Source organism: Artemia sp. Qi Xiang Cuo, chromosome 2 (assembly GCF_049724085.1).
Source record: "Artemia sp. Qi Xiang Cuo chromosome 2, ASM4972408v1, whole genome shotgun sequence".
Classification (NCBI taxonomy): domain Eukaryota; kingdom Metazoa; phylum Arthropoda; class Branchiopoda; order Anostraca; family Artemiidae; genus Artemia; species Artemia sp. Qi Xiang Cuo.
The window spans coordinates 29085460-29107847 of record NC_142795.1 but is presented as its reverse complement, the minus strand read 5'-3'; the positions used below and the strand labels follow the sequence as shown (position 1 = coordinate 29107847).

The 22388-nt window shown below is 34.6% G+C and overlaps 1 protein-coding gene across 1 annotated transcript in view; it reads left to right on the top strand.

Moving 5' to 3' along the window:
• The window catches only part of LOC148955103 (cathepsin S-like), a 42477-nt gene extending 30443 nt beyond the window's left edge, over window positions 1–12034 (top strand). The window contains 2 exon segments of the mRNA XM_089106131.1: window positions 10103–10325; window positions 11681–12034. Coding sequence (XP_088962257.1) covers window positions 10103–10325; window positions 11681–11886 — 429 coding nt within the window. The 3' untranslated portion in view covers window positions 11887–12034.
• The last annotated feature ends 10354 nt before the right edge of the window (window positions 12035–22388 follow it).

The following is a 22388-nucleotide window of genomic DNA, read 5'->3' as shown; positions in this document are numbered from 1 at the left end:
CCAACCTATAAATGAAAAAATAGCTTATTTTCAAACTGTTCAAATCATCCCTACTGTTAAAATTTGGATTATTATTGCTTAAAATACGCTTAATAGTAGCATTTGGTTAATTCAACTGAAATTTCCAACTTAAGATATTTACAATCTAAAACATCGCTTTACATAGAAGGCGGCAATTTGTTCAAAAAATAGTTTATTTTCAAAGTGTTCAAATCATCCCTACTGTTAAAATTTGGATTATTATTGCTTAAAACACGCTTAATAGCATTTGGTTAATTCAACTGAAAGCAGTCAATTTCCAACTTAATATATTTACAATCTAAAACATCACTTTACATAGAAGGCGACAATTTGTTCAAAAAATAGTTTATTTTCAAAGTGTTTAAAGCATCCATGCTTATTTTTTTTGCGGTGCTTTTTGGGCCCGCAGCGCATCCTTGCGGCGCTTTACGGTCCCGCAGCGCTTCCCACAGCTCTGCCCGACCGGCTCCCAGCCCCCTTTACATAATGCCCGTCAAAATTTGAACTATTGTTCTCTAATTCCACACAGATTCAGTAAACACATGAGCTTAATTATTGTAACCTGTCGCGCGCGAGTTTTCCAATTTCCAAGATTGAACTTCAACAGGCATGAAAATGCCGAGAATCGTTAACTTGAATTCCCCTCACTAATATCTTGGCACGATGTAAGGCTCAGTGCAAATTAGAACGCTGGTATGTGATAGATGGATAAAATGGAATAAACTCTCTTAAAATTATGTGAAAAATAGCATTCACAGAGTTTCAAAGGTATCTAAAACTATATGTGATGAGATAGCAACAGAGAAAATAGTAAAGATTAGAAAAAAAGGGCGGTTTCATTGCAATAAAATTGCATTTAGATATGTAATAGTGGTGAGGGGGGGGTTAATATCCCAGAGATATACTTTTACACAATGTTGAAAAATAGTGAAAAGGAGAAAACATTGGAAGAAATAGATTTATATTTCTATAAGATAGTTTGAGGAAAAAATACTCGCATTTGCATATCCTGGCTGCACTTGGGTGCCAGATGGTCTAGGTAGTGCAAGTTGGAGGGCGGAGAGACTGGTGACGTTAATTTCTTGCGCAGATTGGGCTGCGACTTGTACAGTAGGACCTGTGACTTGTGCAGTCGAGCTAAGGGGTTGCACAGATGGCTGCACTTGGGCAGGCAGCGTGGAGCTGGGGGGTTTCGGCCAACGACCATATTGAACAACTGTTGCTCGTACAGGGGCTGCCTCATCCTCTCTTGCTTTCTTGCTAGGAGGTGGGGCGCATTCTTCACTATTTGCGTTACCCCTAGCTCTCTTTACAGCTGGAGGGGCTGCAAATTCTTCATAATTTGCCTTAAAAAGAAGAGAAAAAATTAGTATCAAAATAATTTCCCCCTTTTTTACAGAAAGAAAGTTAGTATCATCATCCATATAAATTTGTCTAGAAAAGCATTTATCTCATTTCAGTAAATCAGAAAGTAAAAATTTCGCGAGAAATATATTAGGCTTAGAAATAAAATGATTTTACGAGACAACTTGTAAAAAAAATAAATCATGACAATCAGTAATCTATAGTCATAGGGTAGAAATCGCTGTTTCTATTTTTACCATTTAGACAAATATTAAATTTTCCAGTATATTGACTTTCAATTAAATCGTTAACCCAGCATCCTATAAACCATAACTTTAAAGACAGAGGTTAAAATGCTACTCAATTTATCCAAAATATAAGCTTCATGAAATTCCCAAAGACTTTTCTTTCTAGCCTTCCACCGTTTGTTTTCATTTTACAATGAAGGCGTTAGAATTGAGACATTGCCCCCTCCCTCCCCCTTTTACATAATTTACTTACAACGAAGCTGTTAGAAGCGAGGCATTGCCCCCTCTCCCCCCTTTTACATAATGTCCTAAATATATTGTTAGACCTTAATTTGAAAATAATCTGTTTCACTTCTCCAAAACAGAGCATTACGTCTGTGCTTAATTATTGCATCATAGCGTTTTAATTTTGACTGGCGAACAGTTCCATTGACTTTGGTCACTCCGTTCGTAAACACAGAGGGAAAAGGGGCGATAGCTAATTTTAACCTCGCTCTGGAGATTGTGTCAAAACAGAGCATCATTTTCATTAAAAATTGAAAGAATTCAGTAGACACTTTAAATCACAATCGAGAACGGATAAAATTTAACTAAAAGATTACTATTTCCATTTGCGAGAATTTGGTTGTAAAACAGTGAGGGGGGGGGGGTTAGGTTTCGAGGGTAAAAAGAATATATTTACGTTTTCCATCGAGTATAAAGATTGTATAGTGATGTTTGTATTGTATGGGGGGGGGATTTACCTGAATATACTAGAGGGTGAGCAAGGAAAATAATTTTATTTGAAAATAAAAAACAGGAATTTAACGAAAAGATAATTATTTCCATTTGCGAGAATTTGGTTGTAAAACAGTGAGGGGGGGGTTAGGTTTCGAGGGTAAAAAGAATATATTTACGTTTTCCATCGAGTATAAAGATTGTATAGTGATGTTTGTATTGTATGGGGGGGGATTTACCTGAATATACTGGAGGGTGACCACGAAAAACAGTTTTATTTGAAAATAAAAATGTACTTGCTAATTGAAGTTGACATGGCTTCTAATTCATCAAATCTATCCATTGTTTTTTGAACTATGTCCAAATACTTTCTAATAATTGAATCACATTGCATGCCCGTTATAAACGAAATCTCAAGGTTAAATTGTTATGTAAGCAATGCCCTCTGATTGGCTGAGAAGGAAACACGTGATCTAACTCTTTCCTGGACACTCACAACATTTGGCTCGAGAAACAACAACAAATACTGTTTCTTGGTCATAACATTTGCATTGACCAACAACATGAAGGACGTGTCATTTACCTGCCCCCATCCGACTCAATAATCCATGAAAGTGAGAAAGTTTCTGTTTTTCCATTCTCACTGACAAAAACCATATAAACAGACATAAATGTGAGAAAGTTCCGGTTTTTCAAATTCTCACTGACAAAAACCATAAAACAGACATAAATTGCTGTTGACATCCATTAAAGTGAGAAAGTTCCTGTTTTTCAAGTTCTCACTGACAAAAACCATAAAACAAATCCATGAATTACTGTTGACATCCATGAAAAACATCAAATGAATTGACCAACACACATAACCATTCATAAACACATCCATCAATGTAAGAAAATTCCTGTTTTTTCAAGTGAGAAAAATACTGTTTTTCCATTCTCAGTGAGAAAACCATAAACCACGTGGTTCTATGCCCATATATGGACTCCCCGGGACCTCCTGAGGCATCTCTACTTTCATCTGAAACTAAGGAATGACATTAAAACTTAAAACGAACAGAAATTATTCCGTATAAATAAAAAAGATCATGGCAGGGTTGTTTCTACATTAAATTTGAATCAAAAACGAGCAAAGATTAATCTAAAAAAAACAAAGTTTTTCCAAGGGAAGTAAAGAGCGAAGTTGAAACTCAAAACGGACAAAAGTCATTGCTTCACGGCCTATCTAATATATATCAATCAAACTGTTACAAATAAACAAACTAATTATGTTTCCCTATGCTTCTAGGATTATCGAAAACTAGCGCTTTACTGAAAACACAAAATAATATTGGAATTTTGGTGCAGTAGAAACAAACCGATTTGTGATATGTTTTACAGAATGAAACTATTATCAATCCCTTTTAAGATAAATAACAGTTCATTTTAGGATTGTTGCTTCTTTTTTTTTCTCGTTTAATTTGGTATCACTTCTGCACGATGGCTCATTTCAATGCCAGGCTGTCGCTTTGGTTTTAAAAAGGACATATCATGATTACTTTCCATAAAATTTCGAAGTAAATCCACCTTGATAGCATTAGGACTATATACTAGCCTTAGAATTTGCATCATAGCCTGGAAATGTACTGTTGTATAGATAGAAATAAACATATTTTCATAGTTCACATTATGTCTTATTTGATCTTCATTTCAAGTAATACCAAAGCATATTTCTTACATTTGAAGATCGTTTATTAATCACTATTGATATTATAGCTTATAGCAGTATTGAATATTATTCCAAAATGCTACCTGATAAATCAATCCAATATTTCTGTATGCTGTTCAATGACTTTGCGGTTATTAAAGAAATATTTAATTTTACGCTTATGTATTTAAGATAATTTTAATTGTATATGGAAAGTTACTGATGTCACAACTGGTGTAAGACTATGAAAAGCTTTATAGATTAGTTTATTGTTGTCAGGCTTCATACTCACTTTTCACTCCCAAATCAATATTGCTGTTTTTAATACTTGATTTTTGTGTTTTCAGTAAAGTGCTAGTTTTCTATAATCCTAGAAACACAGGGAAACATAATTAGTTTGTTTATTTGTGCTAGTTTTATTGATATATATATTAGATAGGCTGTGAAGCAATAATGTTTGTCCGTTTTAAGTTTCGACTTCGCTCTTTATTTCCCTTGGAAAAACTTTTTTTTTAGATTAATTCTAGACAAATACCTAATAATAATAATAATAATGCATGAATAATGAGAAAAACCTTAACTGTTTGTTGTTTGTTTGTTTGTTGTTGTTTTTTTTCTATATGTGTTGAATTCATTCAGTATATGTGAAAAGAAAACAGTTATCATATTTTGTTACTTCTGGAATCAACTTGTATATTATGCTTCTGTTCCATGTCACTGTGAAAGCTTTCTAAGCCTTTCCCCTCCTCTTTTTAGTCCCTATCGGATAGTAAAATATCCTATTTCTGTTGTTTTGGCGACAAACAATTCGCTTACTATGAGAGAAACTGGTTTTAATTTAACAACGCAATAAACAGAAATGTATGGGTCAGCTGAGAAAGATCAATCTAGATTTACCTCACGTGTCAAGATAGAAATTAGTGCTATGCGGGAATATAAACCTCTTATTTTCTTTGTCTGCTCTTATACCAGTGAAGAAATGCGCATATAATAAAAAAAATTATTTTTATTCGTCACCAAATGCACCATTTCAATCATTCTTTGCATAAATGTTATCTATGAGTGCGGAAAACTCTTGTTTGCACATTATTTTCTCGGATTGTCGATATTTTTTATACATCTTTTGTAAATTTGTAAATATTGTGATCTCTAACCCCCTGTAATCCCCCAAGGGGTGCCTTCAAAGGAAAAACATTAAAAACTATTGAAATATGAAAATAGAACAATTTTTGGTTATGCAATTGCCATCGAAGGACTTTTTCATAGATATTTTTTTGTATTTATCTTCTTATTTTATAATTTGCATAGGAACAATGTAATTACGTTTTTTGTTTGACCTAATTATTATGTAATGATATAAATGAATATAAAAAAAATAATATAAATGTTTTTCCTTTGAACCAACCAGTATCCAATGACGGCAGTTTTTACGGTTCAAAACTTCTAAAAATTGACGCCCTGTAATCGACCTCGCCTTCTCCCCGTTACTCTGTCAAAATCCTTAGCACAGTTACAGCCCGAAGAAGATGACCCAAAGGAATGATTTTGTTTGCTATTATTACAGCTATAGCCATGAATGGAATTTGGCCGCGATGGGAGGGAAAAAGTGTCAGTGTTATATTTCTGTCTCCAACAGCGGTGGTTCTGGCCTCTCTTGCGCCCGGGGCAAAATCTTGATTAGCGCCCTCCCCTGTCTCCCATAAAATTTTCTGGCCAAAGTTCAACAAAATTTTCATTTTTCAAAAAACTTATTTTGAGTTTATTATTTAATCATTATTATTTAAATATTTACAATTTGTTATCACTATTAATCGATTAATAAAATTTTACTATTTATTTTCATGTATTTTCTGTGCCCTCTACTTTATTTTAGTAAAAACAGAATTTAAGAAATTACGAAATGATTATAACCGTTAGGTTATTTATTTAAAACTTTGCGCCCCTAAAATTACCGCGCCCGGGGCAAGGGTCCCCTCTGTCCCTCCTAAAAACGCCTGTGGTCACCAAAGCACGGTAGCTTTTAGAATGTTATTTACATAGGAGTATATATTCAAGGAACTGAATGAAAATAATGAAAATAACCTCTAATATTTTACTCTTTTAAATATTTTCGCGTCCTTTGGCTGCCCTAGATTGTCCTATCTTCTTGCTTTTGAAATATGAAAATGAAATTTAAAAAAAAACAAGTTTTTTTTGCTGAAAGTAAGGAGCGACATTAAAACTTAAACGAACAGAAATTATTCCGTATATGAAAGGGACTGTCACCTCCTCAACGCCTCGGTCTTTACGCTAAAGTTTTTTATTGTTTAAAAAATAAAGTTGTGAGACAGAGTCAAACTTTAGCGTAAAGAGCGAGGCGTTGAGGAGGGTACAGCCCATTTCATATACGGAATAATTTCTGTTCTTTTTAAGTTTTAATGTCGCTCTTTACTTTCAGCTAAAAAAAAACAGTTTTTTTATTTAATTTCTGAACATTTTTGAATTAATGCAGCTTTGATTTTGGCTAACCGTACATGAATAATTAAAGCGAAATTTGCATATTAATTTTGCTTTTTTTTGGCTAAATGGCTTTCTCGAAATTTTGTTCTGACGTAACCTACGAATTAACTTACGTAACGAACTTCTATATTCGTATGTTTTTATTACGTATATTATGGGGGTTCACCCCCTAGTCAATACCTCGCTCTTTACGCTAAAGTTCAAATTTTGTTCCGATTCTTTAAGAATTACCCCTTAATCACAAAGGCCGGTAATTAGAATAAATAGCTCTGATGAAAGTACAAAATAACATTAGCGTAAAGACCGAGGTAATCACTAGGCGATGAGCCTAATTATACACCTAATAATTTCTGTTTGTTTTAGAATTTGATGTTGCACCTTACTTTCAGTTCAAAAAATTGTTTTTTGTACCATTTCATTTCTGATCGTTTTTTTAAATAATGCTGTGAAATCCAGCACCTCCTTGATAACAATATCGCTACCCCAATGAAAACTTCTTCCATGGAAAAATCCTCCTACGTAACTCCGAGCCCCCCCCCAACTACCAGAAAAAGAATCCCCCCTGAAAACGTCTGTATACTCCCCAATAACCAATACTATATGTAAACATTGGGCAAAGTTCATAACTTGCAGACCTTCCCCTGGGGACTGTGGAGGATTAAGTCATCCTCAAAGGCTTAGTTATTGTATTTTTCGACCATGATGAACAACATGGCATTTCAAAATTTCGATCGGGTGACTTTGGGAAAAAATGAGCGTGGCAGGGGGCCTGGTTGCCCTCCATTTTTTGGTCACTTAAAAAGGGCACTAGAACTTTTAATTTCTGTTCCAATGAGCTCTCCCGCGATATTCTAGGACCACAATTTCGATACGATCACCCCTGATCGAAAAAGACTTCTGGCAAAAAATACAAAATTCCAAGTTTTTGCAGATAGGAGCTTGAAACTTTTATAGTATGGTTCTCTGATACGCTGAATCTGATTATGTGATTTTCATTAAAATTTTATGACGTTTAGGGGTGTTTTCCCCTTTTTTCGAAAATAAGGCAAATTATCTCAGACGCGTAACTTTTGATGGATAAGACAAAAATTGATATCGGTTACTATTGAGTATCGGTTACTATTGAGCCGGGTCGCTCCTTACTTACAGTTCGTTACCACGAACTGTTTGATATTTGAAAGGAAATATGGGCGTTTCTGTCGTCCAAGTGTATTTTGATACTTGTTTTTTTTTATATGCGTCTGGTCGACAAGACTACAAAGCAGTTTTTTTGTTGTTACAAATTGGATTTGGAATCTTTTTTTTTTTTTTTTAAGCATAGCTGAGCGGATTAGGCGTATGTGGGTACAATATGATGTTTCAGCATCAAGAAAAATGGTGCAGTCAGAACTGCACACAGCAGTCCCTGTCATCTGTTCTCGCAACTGTTCAAATGTTAGGATTTTTATAATTTGCTCGTATAATCAGAAAACTTGCTATTTATTTTTGGTGTTTCAGAATTCAGGGTTCCATTGTTCAGAATTCAAAGTGTCAGAATTCAAAAATATTTTGTGGAATGCGTTGTTGAGATTGGATATGCTGAAACCAGCAATGGCTGCCGAAATTGTGCCCGGGAGGTCAATACCCCTGTACAAATGGAGTCCCAAACTTTATATAAAAGGATATTCCTTGAGGAGCAATCTGAGGTGGGAGAAAATTTTTTTTCTAATGCTGGTTCTGAGGATCAAGTGCTACTTGTCGCTGATGGCTTGCGAGTGTTGGGCAACCCTTCCCTTTCTTTTGAAAGACGAGTGTTGCTTACCCAAGCCGGTATTAAGCTCGTAGGTGGAGTTCTCAGGATGGGAAAAACCAAGGCAGACACCACAACGCTATCAAAAAAGGCTCTTTTACAGACGGAAAAAAGAGATAGGTAATCGCTATCTCAAAATATCACGCTCCGGTGGGGGCACCAGTAGCACCGCGACTATATTATTTTTTGTCGGGGGGGGGGGGGGTAAGTGTAGGCAATAGGCTGTTTTGGCTAGAACCTTGAAACGGTTGTGTGAGTCCTCCCATAATAGTTGTGAAAAAAAAGACTATATTCGGTCCATTACCACTTCTTAAAAATGAAATAGGCATGGGCGTCGTTTGGGAGGGGCGAGGGGGGCAGTTGCCCCTCCAATAAAGTGGAGAAAAAAATATTATATAGCTATGTTCCTTGAATATTAGGATATGGACCCCGCTTGCCCCCCCTCCCCCCCCCCCCAATGAAAATACTGTAGATTTGCCCCTGGAAATAGGTTTTCACGAGTTATATCTCAACGCTTCTTTAGTTTCATTTTGCTTGGTTTGCCGATCTGTATGAATAATTTTAATATTTAAAAAATGGCAAAGGTCTAAGCCTATTAACAGTTTAATTTGTTTGTTTCTGGAACAGCCAGTTTATACTGCTTAATTACATAACACAAAATTTGTTAAATAACAATAAACACGAATAGTTTATCTTTGTTGATTCATGGCGCAAATTTAAACGTAATATGCAAATCTTGATGCCTGCATCCAATAGATAAAAATGTTTTCAAGATCAGATCTGGGTCATGAATCATAAGATGGGAAGCCCGTTTTTATTTGACTTGTCCACATTTTATGACGCTCATTAAGGTTATTCCATGCTTTTGTATTTATAATCTAGAGACTTTTTGAATCGGGAGGGGAGGGGGTATGTCATCTTGTTCGTTAAATTACAGCCTTAATTTTCTAAAATTGTGCTTTTATGTTAAGATCATAAATAACTTTAAGATCATAAATGAAAATGTCGTTAAGCAAAATAATTAATTCAGCGCGTTATGCTTTGTATATACTTGAAGTTAGAACTGAACGCACTGACAGAAATGGATACAACACATACACGTGCACAGGAGTTATTTCAGGGAGGGGGCTCAAATAAAAAACAGAAGAATTAGGGAACTATATGAAAAATACTGGAAATTATATGGATAAATCTTGGAGATTGAGGTAAATCTTAGATAAACAGAGATTAATCTTAAGTTGTTTTGGTGCTTGGGTCAAAAGGGTCCATCTGTCCCTGACCTACTTGACGCAAGAAGGTCGGACAGACCCTTAAAAAATAGCCTTTAATCCAGTGAAAAAATTATACATATTTGCCACCTTCCGAAATACTGTTTGCATGTGCCAAGGACGTACCCAAGGAGCCTGGGTTTCGCCTTTTTTGCCAGATTGGATGAAGTTCAAGGGATCCGATATTTTGGGTTCAGTTTTCTAGCTTGATTTTTTCCCACTATTTAAGGAACTGGAAGGAAGATTTGAAATGTAGCCACTTTCTTACTCAGTCATGGAAAATACATTGTTTATCACCTTTCTACGACCACTGGAACTCCAGTGAACATTGCCGCCCGTCACTTTTTTAATAAGGCTATGTCGTGTCACCTTGGCTTAATTGTTTTTACCACCTGGATCTGGTTGAAGCATTTAGTTCAAATAAATTCAATTAAACTTGATCTTGTTAAGAGTATTTAATTCATTCCTGTCATTAAATGTATTGTATATATATATATATATATATATATATATATATATATATATATATATATTTTTTTAGGACAACAAGGGAATTGACACTGAAAATACATATCCTTATGAAGCTGAAGACGATGTCTGTCGTTATAATCCAAGGAACCGAGGTGCAGTTGACCGTGGCTTTGTCGATATCCCATCTGGAGAGGAAGATAAACTTAAGGCAGCTGTTGCCACGGTTGGACCTGTATCTGTTGCCATTGATGCCTCTCATGAAAGTTTCCAATTCTATTCTAAAGGTATTAGTTGCTCAGTCTCAACGTTTCAGTTAGATTGTATAGACTCTCAATCGTTATTGTATGTTTTTTTTTGTTTTTTTCGTTAGCTCGTTCTTTTTCCTTTAATTGGGTAATTGTTCAGTAAGGTAAGGTTATCTATTCCCTCAGAATCTTCATTATTAAAGTTATTATTATTTATTTACAAGTGCAATACAACATAAGTGTTAATTTTTACGTACTAATAGATTTGTTTAATGGAAATATCTAAATGCCTTGGCAATCACCGAATTTTTTTTTTTTTTTTTTTTTTTTTTTTTTTTTTTTTTTTCATAGCAGATAATGACAGGGAGTCAAGCATAAAGATAAAAGAAAAGAAGGTTGAGTAAAATTTCCGAGTTTTGCAACTGGGAAAGCTTTAAGGCTCTGATAACGAAACTTCGGGTAAGGAATATTTAGCAACTCCTTTCTTCTCTACTCTTCTCCACTTTTCTACTTCAACTCCATTATTTCTATATTTGCATTGCATGAAAGGCTCTATGAACACAGATCCTAACCAGGGAAAATATATAAAAACTTTGGCTCAATTCCTTGTAATCGTCATCCCAAGACATACATTTCAAGAGATGCTGACTAAGCCATGTTTGAAAAAGAAAATCGAATTGAAGACGGGTTTAGGTGAAGACAAGTGCCTATTTTTCGCAGATTCTATCCATCTTTACAAGTGAAGAAATAAACTTATAATCCCCTTCCTATGCCCTAGTATGAGCTGTGTATCCACTCTTGAAAGTTTCATTGACTTACCCTAGCATCTTTCCGACCTAGCCAAAAGCCATTTCTTTTCACTCTTCCAACTAGTTTCATGCGTTAGATTAACGAGATAGTGCAAAAAAGAGATTTCTTCCTTTCTCTCTTTCTTCCCTGTATCTCTTTTCTCTCCCTCTCTCTCTCTCTCTTTCCTCTCTCTCTCTTCCTCTCCTCTCTGTAAAAAAAAAAATAACACCAGCGGAATTATTGTTGTAAATCTATTTTCCTAAAAATTACATTTCAAAACCCTCTCACTCCCTGCTTCTTCAAACCTTTTCGCAGCGATTCGGTACTATTGCCCTTTTTCTTTTTGCAGGTTTTGTTTTGTTTCGTTTTATTTTCAGAGTTCTCTTTTTTGTTTTTAAGGGAAACTGATATAGTCCCTGGTCCTTATTTTGGCCTTTTATCGTCAAATTTATTTGACTTACTCTTGCAATTACCTTTTCGTGAGCAGTTGTATTTATATCGGGAAAGGTCTTAAAATTTACTCGTCATCAAGCCTGGCCGTCATCAACATTTTCATTGAAATCCCAAATGTCGCTCATTTTTAATCTTTGTTTGTTTCTTTATAGGTGTTTACTATGAGCCATCATGTGACTCTGATGACCTAGACCACGGAGTTCTTGTGGTTGGCTATGGTTCTGATAATGGCAAAGACTACTGGCTTGTTAAAAACTCATGGTCTGAGCACTGGGGAGACGAAGGGTATATCAAGATTGCTCGCAATCGCAAGAACCATTGTGGTGTTGCTACTGCAGCTAGCTATCCACTTGTATAGATTGGGTTGTGGTACTTTTGTGATGTGTGTTTGAGCTCGTTAAATTCTTATTCTCTTGATAGGTTTAGAGAGTTTCTAGTTTTCAGTTTGATTCCATAGATGACAGATTTTGTGACGATATTCGAGAATAAAGTGTTTTTTACCCGTTTTTGTTTTGTTTACGGTTACTTGCAACAAGATGCAACCAGTTGCTCTAGGAGTTGTTGTGTTGTTATCATTCTATTTGAAAAAAGAATTGAAATAGTTCATTTTCTCAGGAGCTGAACAGTCGTAGCATTTTTTATTTTTATTTTTCTAAACGGGCGTGTCCTTCCGCCAACTCTCCACTCAAGTTAGGTCAACGTTCATTTTGGCTTTGTCCATCTTTCTAATTTAAATCATCTTCCAAGGAAATACTATCTTTTCTGTGAAAAATTAAGCTAATCCTTCCCAGTCGCAAGCTCGGAACGGAACGGAAAGAAAACGAAACAGAACTCTAGGAAATTGTTGTGTTGTTATCATTCTATTAGAAAAAAATCTGAAATAGTTCATTATCTCAGGAGCTGGACAATGGTAGCATTTTTTTTTTCTAAACGGGCGTGTTCTTCCGCCAACTCTCCATTCAAGTTAGGTCAACGTTCATTTTGGCTTCCATCTTACTAATTTAAATCAACTACCAAGAAAATACTACCTTTTCTGTGAAAAAGTAATCTAACCCCTCCCAGTCGCAAGCTCGGGACGGAAAGAAAACTACTAGATCTGCAAATAAAACAGGAAGTGGTAATCTAATGAAGGCATCAAAATTACGAATTTAAAATCAGATTCAAAACTATCGCATGTCGAAATTATGGTTCAATAGTTTCTAGTGAAATTTCTTAGGATAAATCCGTTTTGTGCAGCTATTGTTAGAGCTCTGCGTTTTTTAAAACTGGATGTTAATGCCCTAAAACTCAGGAGTATTTGTTAGTAGAAGATAACATGAGCGAGAAAGTCTGGAATCACATTCATTTTTATATTTTACGAGATCAAAGAAAAAAGTGAAATGTCAAGGCATAACCTAACACATTCAAATAGTGAAGTATCAGAACAACTGATCTTTAAGCCAGCAACCTTATACTTCTCTTTGTCTGAACTTGAATATTTGATTTTGATCTTTATCCTTATCATAATTTTTAAGCTGATGTGTTCTGTAACATTAAGATTACGCTCCGGCTGTCCTTACTCAATAAATAATGTGAAAAATATATCTCAAGTTCAACCACGTGGAAGCCTTGTCACTAGCTACCAATTATGTGAAATTCAGAATCGCTTCCTTAAACATTAAAGAATAATACAAACTATCAAACATACAACAACTAGCGGAGGGGGAGGTGGCTTCTGCACCAAAACCTCCTGTTTTCCAAAACTTTTGTACAGGTCTCTGCCATGGAGGCTGTAATTCCCTGAGTCTTTGACTATGGCTCTCCAACAGTTGTTTTGTTATATTTTCTGGATACGGTCTTAGTGCTTACATTCCTAATTGTTGATTATTCGATTCATTACTCAGATAGATTCCTTATTACTGCTAACAACTCACTGGAGTACCAAGGTACCTGAGGCCAACACAGCTGCACACGCTCCTCCTCCATCTCAGTAAGCCTCCCTCCCAAGCAGTTCCCATTTCCCTTAAATCTTTCCTTAAGACATCCTCCCTCCCCCATTCTTTGGCGACCTGCTTGTCGTTTGGCCTTAGACGGTTGTCCGACAAGGATGATCTAGGGCAGTCTATCATCTGCAGAATGTGTCCTAGCCACCTCAACCTTTTCTCGTTATCGCCCTTGAAAGTGGGATTGACCAATATTGTTCGTACAGCTTACTGCACAAAGATTCCTTAGTACTTGGTCTACAAACGTTACAGCAAATAGGTACTTGAAGATGCCCATAATGAACCGAACAAAGAAATTCCTGGAATGTAATAGAGCAAGTAAACAAATGCCTGTGTTTGGAGATGATGCTGCTGAAGGATACATTAAATTGTCATTGTTTTGATTGCTTGGATAGGAAGCCTCTGTCGTTACCCGCTAGCCAAATTTGGTGTCAAAGAGTAATTAATTGTTTACTAAGAGAAATTATTTGACCATTTTTGCTTACTTAGACTAGGTTGCTAAGTTCAGGAATCACCAGAAATGGTAAGGAATACACGAAGAAATACTGCTTAACCAACGCGTTACAAAGTCAAAGAGCTCATAATATAGAAGTAAAAACCATATATGCTTACAATGAGCAACTAGCAGAACATACAGCCCTTGCACTGGGAGGGGGGGTGTCAAACCTGGAAGCATAGTTATTTAACCTTTGGACCATTTTGGACAAAATGGCTATCTCGAAATTTTAATGGGAAGCATTTGCGGGAAAAGACGTGGGGAGGGGCTGGGTGCCTTTCGATCACTTTTGAATCTTAAAAAGGGAACTAGAGCTTTCGGTTTCAAATTGAATGGGCTTCCTCTGAAGTTTATACGTCCATCCCATCCATAAAAACCTTATATGTTAACAATGGGCAACTTGCAACTCTTGCCCCCGGGCTGTGTGTGTTTTTTTTTGTTTTGTTTTTTCAACCCCGGATGCATAGCTATTTAACCTATGAACTATTTCGAGAAAACGGCTATATCAAAATTTTGTTCTGATGCATTTAGGGGAAAGACGACATGGGAGGGGCTAGTTGCCCTCTGGTCACTTTTGACTTTCAAAAAGGGCAATAGAACTTTCGATTTCCAATCGAATGAGCCCCCTCCGAAGTTTATAGGAGCACCATATGAAGTTCTAAGACCACCAACGCTATAGCGTTGCCTCTGAATAACGTCGATGCGGCAAAAATTACGATACCGCTAGTTTTGTTTAAGTCTGACAGATTAAAGTAAGTGTACAAAATTAGATACGTGCCATGCACGCCGGGCGCTGAACCTCCACTACCGAAGGGGCGCGAAAGCAGGACTACAGACTTCATTTTATGTTTGTTTGATTTGTGTGAAGTATTTAATATATATTTTGTGATGTTTCGGAATTAAACGAGTAGCATTTTTGTTAAGTAGTAACTTTTCTTCGTCATCTCTTAAAGAAAAACGTGCTATTGAAGGCTTAGGGTTAACTAAAAGGCTTAAGGTTAACCCACGCTACATTTACTGTTTTACAAATTAGTGTTCGGTGACCATTACAAAATAATTTCCTAAAATAAGTTTTCAGATAGCTTAAAAATACACTTCGGCTTATATTTTTCACAAATTTTGCAATGCTAAAATTTGATTCGGTCAAGGAGAAACAGTAAAGTGACTGTTTGACTGTTTTATTATGATGAAACTTCTTAAACTACATGTTGAATTACAAATAATGAATAATAACAACATCAGTTGAATAGCAACTGCTTTGGCTGCTAGGAGAGATAACCTCTGTCTTTGTCCACTAGAGAATACGTACGTCATGTTCTGGAATAATGAGAATTTCAACAAAAACTTCTAATATACTGTAGGAAAACACATTGGACTAATCGATACAACTTCTTTTGATTTAGAGAGGGAGTTATAAATGCAAGTTTTACAGAAGAGGTCACTGAACAGTCTTTGAAATATGCTAAAATATATTTTTAGAATATATTTTTCACAAATTTTGCAATGCTAAAATTTGATTCGGTCAAGGAGAAACAGTAAAGCGACTGTTTGACTGTTTTATTATGATGAAACTTCTTAAACTACATGTTGAATTATAAATAATGAATAATAACAACATCAGTTGAATAGCAACTGCTTTGCTGCTAGGAGAGATAACCTCTGTCTTTTTCCGCTAGAGAATACGTACGTCATGTTCTGGAATAATGAGAATTTCAACAAAAACTTCTAATGTACTGTAGGAAAACACATTGGACTAATCGATACAACTTCTTTTGATTTAGAGGGGGAGTTATAAATGCAAGTTCTACAGAAAAGGTAACTTAACAGTCTTTTAAATATGCTAAAATATATTTTTATAATATATTTTTCACAAATTTTGTAATGCTAAAATTTGATTCGGTCAAGGAGAAACAGTAAAGCGACTGTTTGACTGTTTTATTATGATGAAACCTCTTAAACTACATGTTGAATTATAAATAATGAATAATAACAACATCAGTTGAATAGCAACTGCTTTGCTGCTAGGAGAGATAACCTCTGTCTTTGTCCACTAGAGAATACGTACGTCATGTTCTGGAATAATGAGAATTTCACCAAAAACTTTTAACGTACTGTAGGAAAACACATTGGACTAATCGATACAACTTCTTTTGATTTAGAGGGGGAGTTATAAATGCAAGTTCTACAGAAAAGGTCACTGAACAGTCTTTGAAATATGCTAAAATATATTTTTAGAATATATTTTTCACAAATTTTTCAATGCTAAAATTTGATTCGGTCAAGGGGAAACAGTAAAGCGACTGTTTGACTGTTTTATTATGATGAAACCTCTTAAACTACATGTTGAATTATAAATAATGAATAATAACAACATCAGTTGAATAGCAACTGCTTTGCTGCTAGGAGAGATAACCTCTGTCTTTGTCCGCTAGAGAATACGTACGTCATGTTCTGGAATAATGAAAATTTCAACAAAAACTTCTAATATACTGTAGGAAAACACATTGGACTAATCGATACAACTTCTTTTGATTTAGAGGGGGAGTTATAAATGCAAGTTTTACAGAAAAGGTCACTGAACAGTCTTTTAAATATGATAAAATATATTTTTAGAATATATTTTTCACAAATTTTGTAATGCTAAAATTTGATTCGGTCAAGGAGAAACAGTAAAGCGACTGTTTGACTGTTTTATTATGATGAAACTTCTTAAACTACATGTTGAATTATAAATAATGAATAATAACAACATCAGTTGAATAGCAACTGCTTTGCTGCTAGGAGAGATAACCTCTGTCTTTTTCCGCTAGAGAATACGTACGTCATGTTCTGAAATAATGAGAATTTCAACAAAAACTTCTAATATACTGTAGGAAAACACATTGGACTAATCGATACAACTTCTTTTGATTTAGAGGGGGAGTTATAAATGCAAGTTCTACAGAAAAGGTCACTGAACAGTCTTTGAAATATGCTAAAATATATTTTTATAATATATTTTTCACAAATTTTGCAATGCTAAAATTTGATTCGGTCACGGGGAAACAGTAAAGCGACTGTTTGACTGTTTTATTATGATGAAACCTCTTAAACTACATGTTGAATTATAAATAATGAATAATAACAACATAAGTTGAATAGCAACTGCTTTGCTGCTAGGAGAGATAACCTCTGTCTTTGTCCACTAGAGAATACGTACGTCATGTTCTGGAATAATGAGAATTTCAACAAAAACTTCTAATATACTGTAGGAAAACACATTGGACTAATCGATACAACTTCTTTTGATTTAGAGGGGGAGTTATAAATGCAAGTTCTACAGAAAAGGTCACTGAACAGTCTTTGAAATATGCTAAAATATATTTTTAGAATATATTTTTCACAAATTTTGCAATGCTAAAATTTGATTCGGTCAAGGAGAAACAGTAAAGCGACTGTTTGACTGTTTTATTATGATGAAACTTCTTAAACTACATGTTGAATAATAAATAATGAATAATAACAACATCAGTTGAATAGCAACTGCTTTGCCGCTAGGAGAGATAACCTCTGTCTTTGTCCACTAGAGAATACGTACGTCATGTTCTGGAATAATGAGAATTTCAACAATAACTTTTAATGTACTGTAGGAAAACACATTGGACTAATCGATATAACTTCTTTTGATTTAGAGGGGGAGTTATAAATGCAAGTTTTACAGAAATGGTCACTGAACAGTCTTTGAAATATGCTAAAATATATTATTAGAATATATTTTTCACAAATTTTGTAATGCTAAAATTTGATTCGGTCAAGGGGAAACAGTAAAGCGACTGTTTGACTGTTTTATTATGATGAAACCTCTTAAACTACATGTTGAATTATAAATAATGAATAATAACAACATCAGTTGAATAGCAACTGCTTTGCTGCTAGGAGAGATAACCTCTGTCTTTGTCCACTAGAGAATACGTACGTCATGTTCTGGAATAATGAGAATTTCAACAAAAACTTCTAATGTACTGTAGGAAAACACATTGGACTAATCGATACAACTTCTTTTGATTTAGAGGGGGAGTTATAAATGCAAGTTCTACAGAAAAGGTCACTGAACAGTCTTTTAAATATGCTAAAATATATTTTTAGAATATATTTTTCACAAATTTTGTAATGCTAAAATTTGATTCGGTCAAGGAGAAACAGTAAAGCGACTGTTTGACTGTTTTATTATGATGAAACCTCTTAAACTACATGTTGAATTATAAATAATGAATAATAACAACATCAGTTGAATAGCAACTGCTTTGCTGCTAGGAGAGATAACCTCTGTCTTTGTCCACTAGAGAATACGTACGTCATGTTCTGGAATAATGAGAATTTCAACAAAAAGTTCTAATGTACTGTAGGAAAACACATTGGACTAATCGATACAACTTCTTTTGATTTAGAGGGGGAGTTATAAATGCAAGTTCTACAGAAAAGGTCACTGAACAGTCTTTGAAATATGCTAAAATATATTTTTAGAATATATTTTTCACAAATTTTGTAATGCTAAAATTTGATTCGGTCAAGGAGAAACAGTAAAGCGACTGTTTGACTGTTTTATTATGATGAAACTTCTTAAACTACATGTTGAATTATAAATAATGAATAATAACAACATCAGTTGAATAGCAACTGCTTCGCTGCTAGGAGAGATAACCTCTGTCTTTGTCCACTAGAGAATACGTACGTCATGTTCTGGAATAATGAGAATTTCACCAAAAACTTTTAATGTACTGTAGGAAAACACATTGGACTAATCGATACAACTTCTTTTGATTTAGAGGGGTATTTATAAATGCAAGTTTTACAGAAAAGGTCACTGAACAGTCTTTTAAATATGCTAAAATATATTTTTAGAATATATTTTTGACAAATTTTTTAATGCTAAAATTTGATTCGGTCAAGGAGAAACAGTAAAGCGACTGTTTGACTGTTTTATTATGATGAAACTTCTTAAACTACATTTTGAATTATAAATAATGAATAATAACAACATCAGTTGAATAGCAACTGCTTTGCTGCTAGGAGAGATAACCTCTGTCTTCGTCCGCTAGAGAATACGTACGTCATGTTCTGGAATAATGAAAATTTCAACAAAAACTTCTAATATAATGTAGGAAAACACATTGGACTAATCGATACAACTTCTTTTGATTTAGAGGGGGAGTTATAAATGCAAGTTCTACAGAAAAGGTCACTGAACAGTCTTTGAAATATGCTAAAATATATTTTTAGAATATATTTTTCACAAATTTTGTAATGCTAAAATTTGATTCGGTCAAGGAGAATCAGTAAAGCGACTGTTTGACTGTTTTATTATGATGAAACTTCTTAAACTACATGTTGAATTATAAATAATGAATAATAACAACATCAGTTGAATAGCAACTGCTTTGCTGCTAGGAGAGATAACCTCTGTCTTTGTCCACTAGAGAATACGTACGTCATGTTCTGGAATAATGAGAATTTCAACAAAAACTTCTAATATACTGTAGGAAAACACATTGGACTAATCGATACAACTTCTTTTGATTTAGAGAGGGAGTTATAAATGCAAGTTTTACAGAAAAGGTCACAGAACAGTCTTTGATATATCGCAGTAAAAATAGCTAAAATAACTGCATTCATCCAATACCAAGTACCTCAATTAGAGGTCAGGGGGTAATTGCCCGTTATGTCCCCTGCCCTAAATTTTGGAAATACCTACATTTTCTTGAATTGAATAAATTTGGTTAAAGCTTCAATAAAAAAGGACTGACAGAGCAGGTGGCTAGATAACCCTCCCTCTTGGTTCTGGCCCTTATCAATGTACTGCAAAAAAATAATACATCTTTAAGCCATGCCCTGACTCTACATTTATTAAAGAAGTGTGCTTAAACGTGTGTTTAAAAATTTGATTTTTTTATGCGAAGGACCTTCATAAGACCTTCAAATAACTTGAAATGAACTCCCAAAGCTTTCACTACATTATTAAGGTGTTTATAAGAAGTTATTAAAGCAAGATTTGCCAAATAGTTAAACCAAGAAGCATGATTATAAACAAATTTTCTTTCAGACTGAAGCGAATCCTAAGTATGGTACTCTGAGACGAAGAAAAAATATAGAAAATTGCCAACAGCTGGCAAAAATTTCATCAGAAAAAGCTAAAAAGAAAGTGTATAAATAAAGATGAGAAATCGTTTTCAAATTGGAAAACGAATTTTAAGAGTTTATTAATGGCTGATGTTTCACTGTTTTATTATGATGAAACTTCTTAAACTACACGTTGAATTACAAATAATAGTTTATTGCTTTTCTTGAACATACATAAAGAAACATAATTATTAATAAGTTCTTTAGGTCCCTAAATGTGACGTGAACATTCTTTCTGTGAAAATGAAAAATGTTGAATTATCAGTTTTCCTCTAGCATACTTCGAATTTGCAGACCCTGTTGTACAAAAAAAAAAAAAAAAAAAAAAAAAAAAATCTGGCTTCGGCCGTCCTCTAAATGTGTAAGACCCAGCTCTAAATGTGTGCCTGGAGAAATTTACGGAAGGTAAACAGGAAGGATGTACCAAAGTACAGGATAGCTGGCGCCTAGCCCCAATTGCACTTCCTGTCTGAAGTGCCATGAAACGGAGATCAGCACCGCTGGTAGGAACTGTAAAGTCCAGTGCCATATTATTATTTTATTTAATATTTTTATCCCTTCAGAATATTAAATTATGCAGCTTTTCTCGGGAAGTATTGAATCTTTTTAATTGAAATTCTGCAGAAAAGGAATGAAACTTGGAAAAAAAGCACTATTAACTGGAACACCAAACAATTTATCTACACACATTTAACCCCGTATTAAAGACATTCTGTGGGATTAGAGCTGCCAGAGTAGTTCAAATTTAACGGTGATTAGTATATAAATTATTAATATATATTCAAAATATATTTTACAAGTAAAAAAAAAGGGGTTGAGACTATCCAAGCCGTGCATACCTGAAAATATTATCTACCGACATTCATTAACACTTAAATTTATTACTCTGATGCAGTGGTTTCCAACAGTAGTGGAGTCTTGAATAAGGAAAATATTTCGCGGGTTTGAGACAAGGCCGTGCCAATGTTTTTTTTTTGGAGGAGGTTTTACTAAAAAACAAAATTGGGGGGAGGGGTTTTACACAAAAAAACTCAAATAACGCATACAGAATTTGTTTATGTCCATTTTTGTTACGTTTTTACGAGTCAGACAAACATTTCGGGGGGGGGGGGAGAGATTTCAGCAACAATCTTGTGCCTGGTTCTAAATGGACTGCGAGATGGGGGTATAAGATTCAAGGGGATGCGAACCTGGAAAATAGCTGGAAGTCTGTGCTATAGAACGGCAGTAGCTATTTTTAATCAGGTTCCAATCCTATTGATCATTTTGTATTTTTGGCAAGATATCAGAGAGATATCCAAACTAATGTTTTACCTTCCTTCTCTCTTTTTTAGCTAATAGTGTTCAAATTTTGCTGATGCAAAAAGAGTGAAAATGACGGTTCGGATCTTTTGGGACGTTATTTCTAAAAGAAACGCCAAACGAGATTAGGCTACAGTCTATTTCTGGAAAAGGAAATCCTTGCTATTTTTTCGGAAGTCAAAATTTTGCGTTGTATCTTTTTTTAAAATCTATTGAATAAAAAAAGAATAGTAGAGATCAGGTAATTTCAAAAACCTCATTGTTTCAACACTATCATAACCTGATGTTAATCATTTTTATTTGAATGCTACAATGATTCAAGACTGATGCCGCGCGTCCAATGACTGTCTCGATTGCGGGCTATTGAAAGTTTTGCCTGGCAATGAGCCACATTATTAATGTCAACGGATCAAAACTGAAGGGCTATTTCAGAATAAAATGAATAAATACAATAAAATTGATTAGTGAAATAAAGTAATATATATAATTATAAATGCAATTTAGGATAATGTTAAGTGTGTTTACACGCAAGCTACATTACTTATGGAACTTCACTATGGTGTCTTCACCGTCATTGACTGGGTTGCGGACTATTGGAAGTTTTGCCTGGCAATGAGCCACATTATTAATGTCAAAGAATCAAAACTGAAGGGCTATTTCAGAATCAAATAAATAAATCCAATTTAGGCTAATGTTAAGTGTGTTTACACGCAAGCTACATTGCTTGTGGAACTTCACTATGGTGTCTTCACCGTCATCGACTGGGTTGCGGGCTATTGGAAATTTTGCCTGGCAATGAGCCACATTACTAATGTCAAAGGATCAAAAACTGAAGGGCTATTTCAGAATCAAATGAAAAAATACAATAAAATTGATTAGTGAAATAAAGTAATATATATAACTATAAATGCAATTTAGAATAAT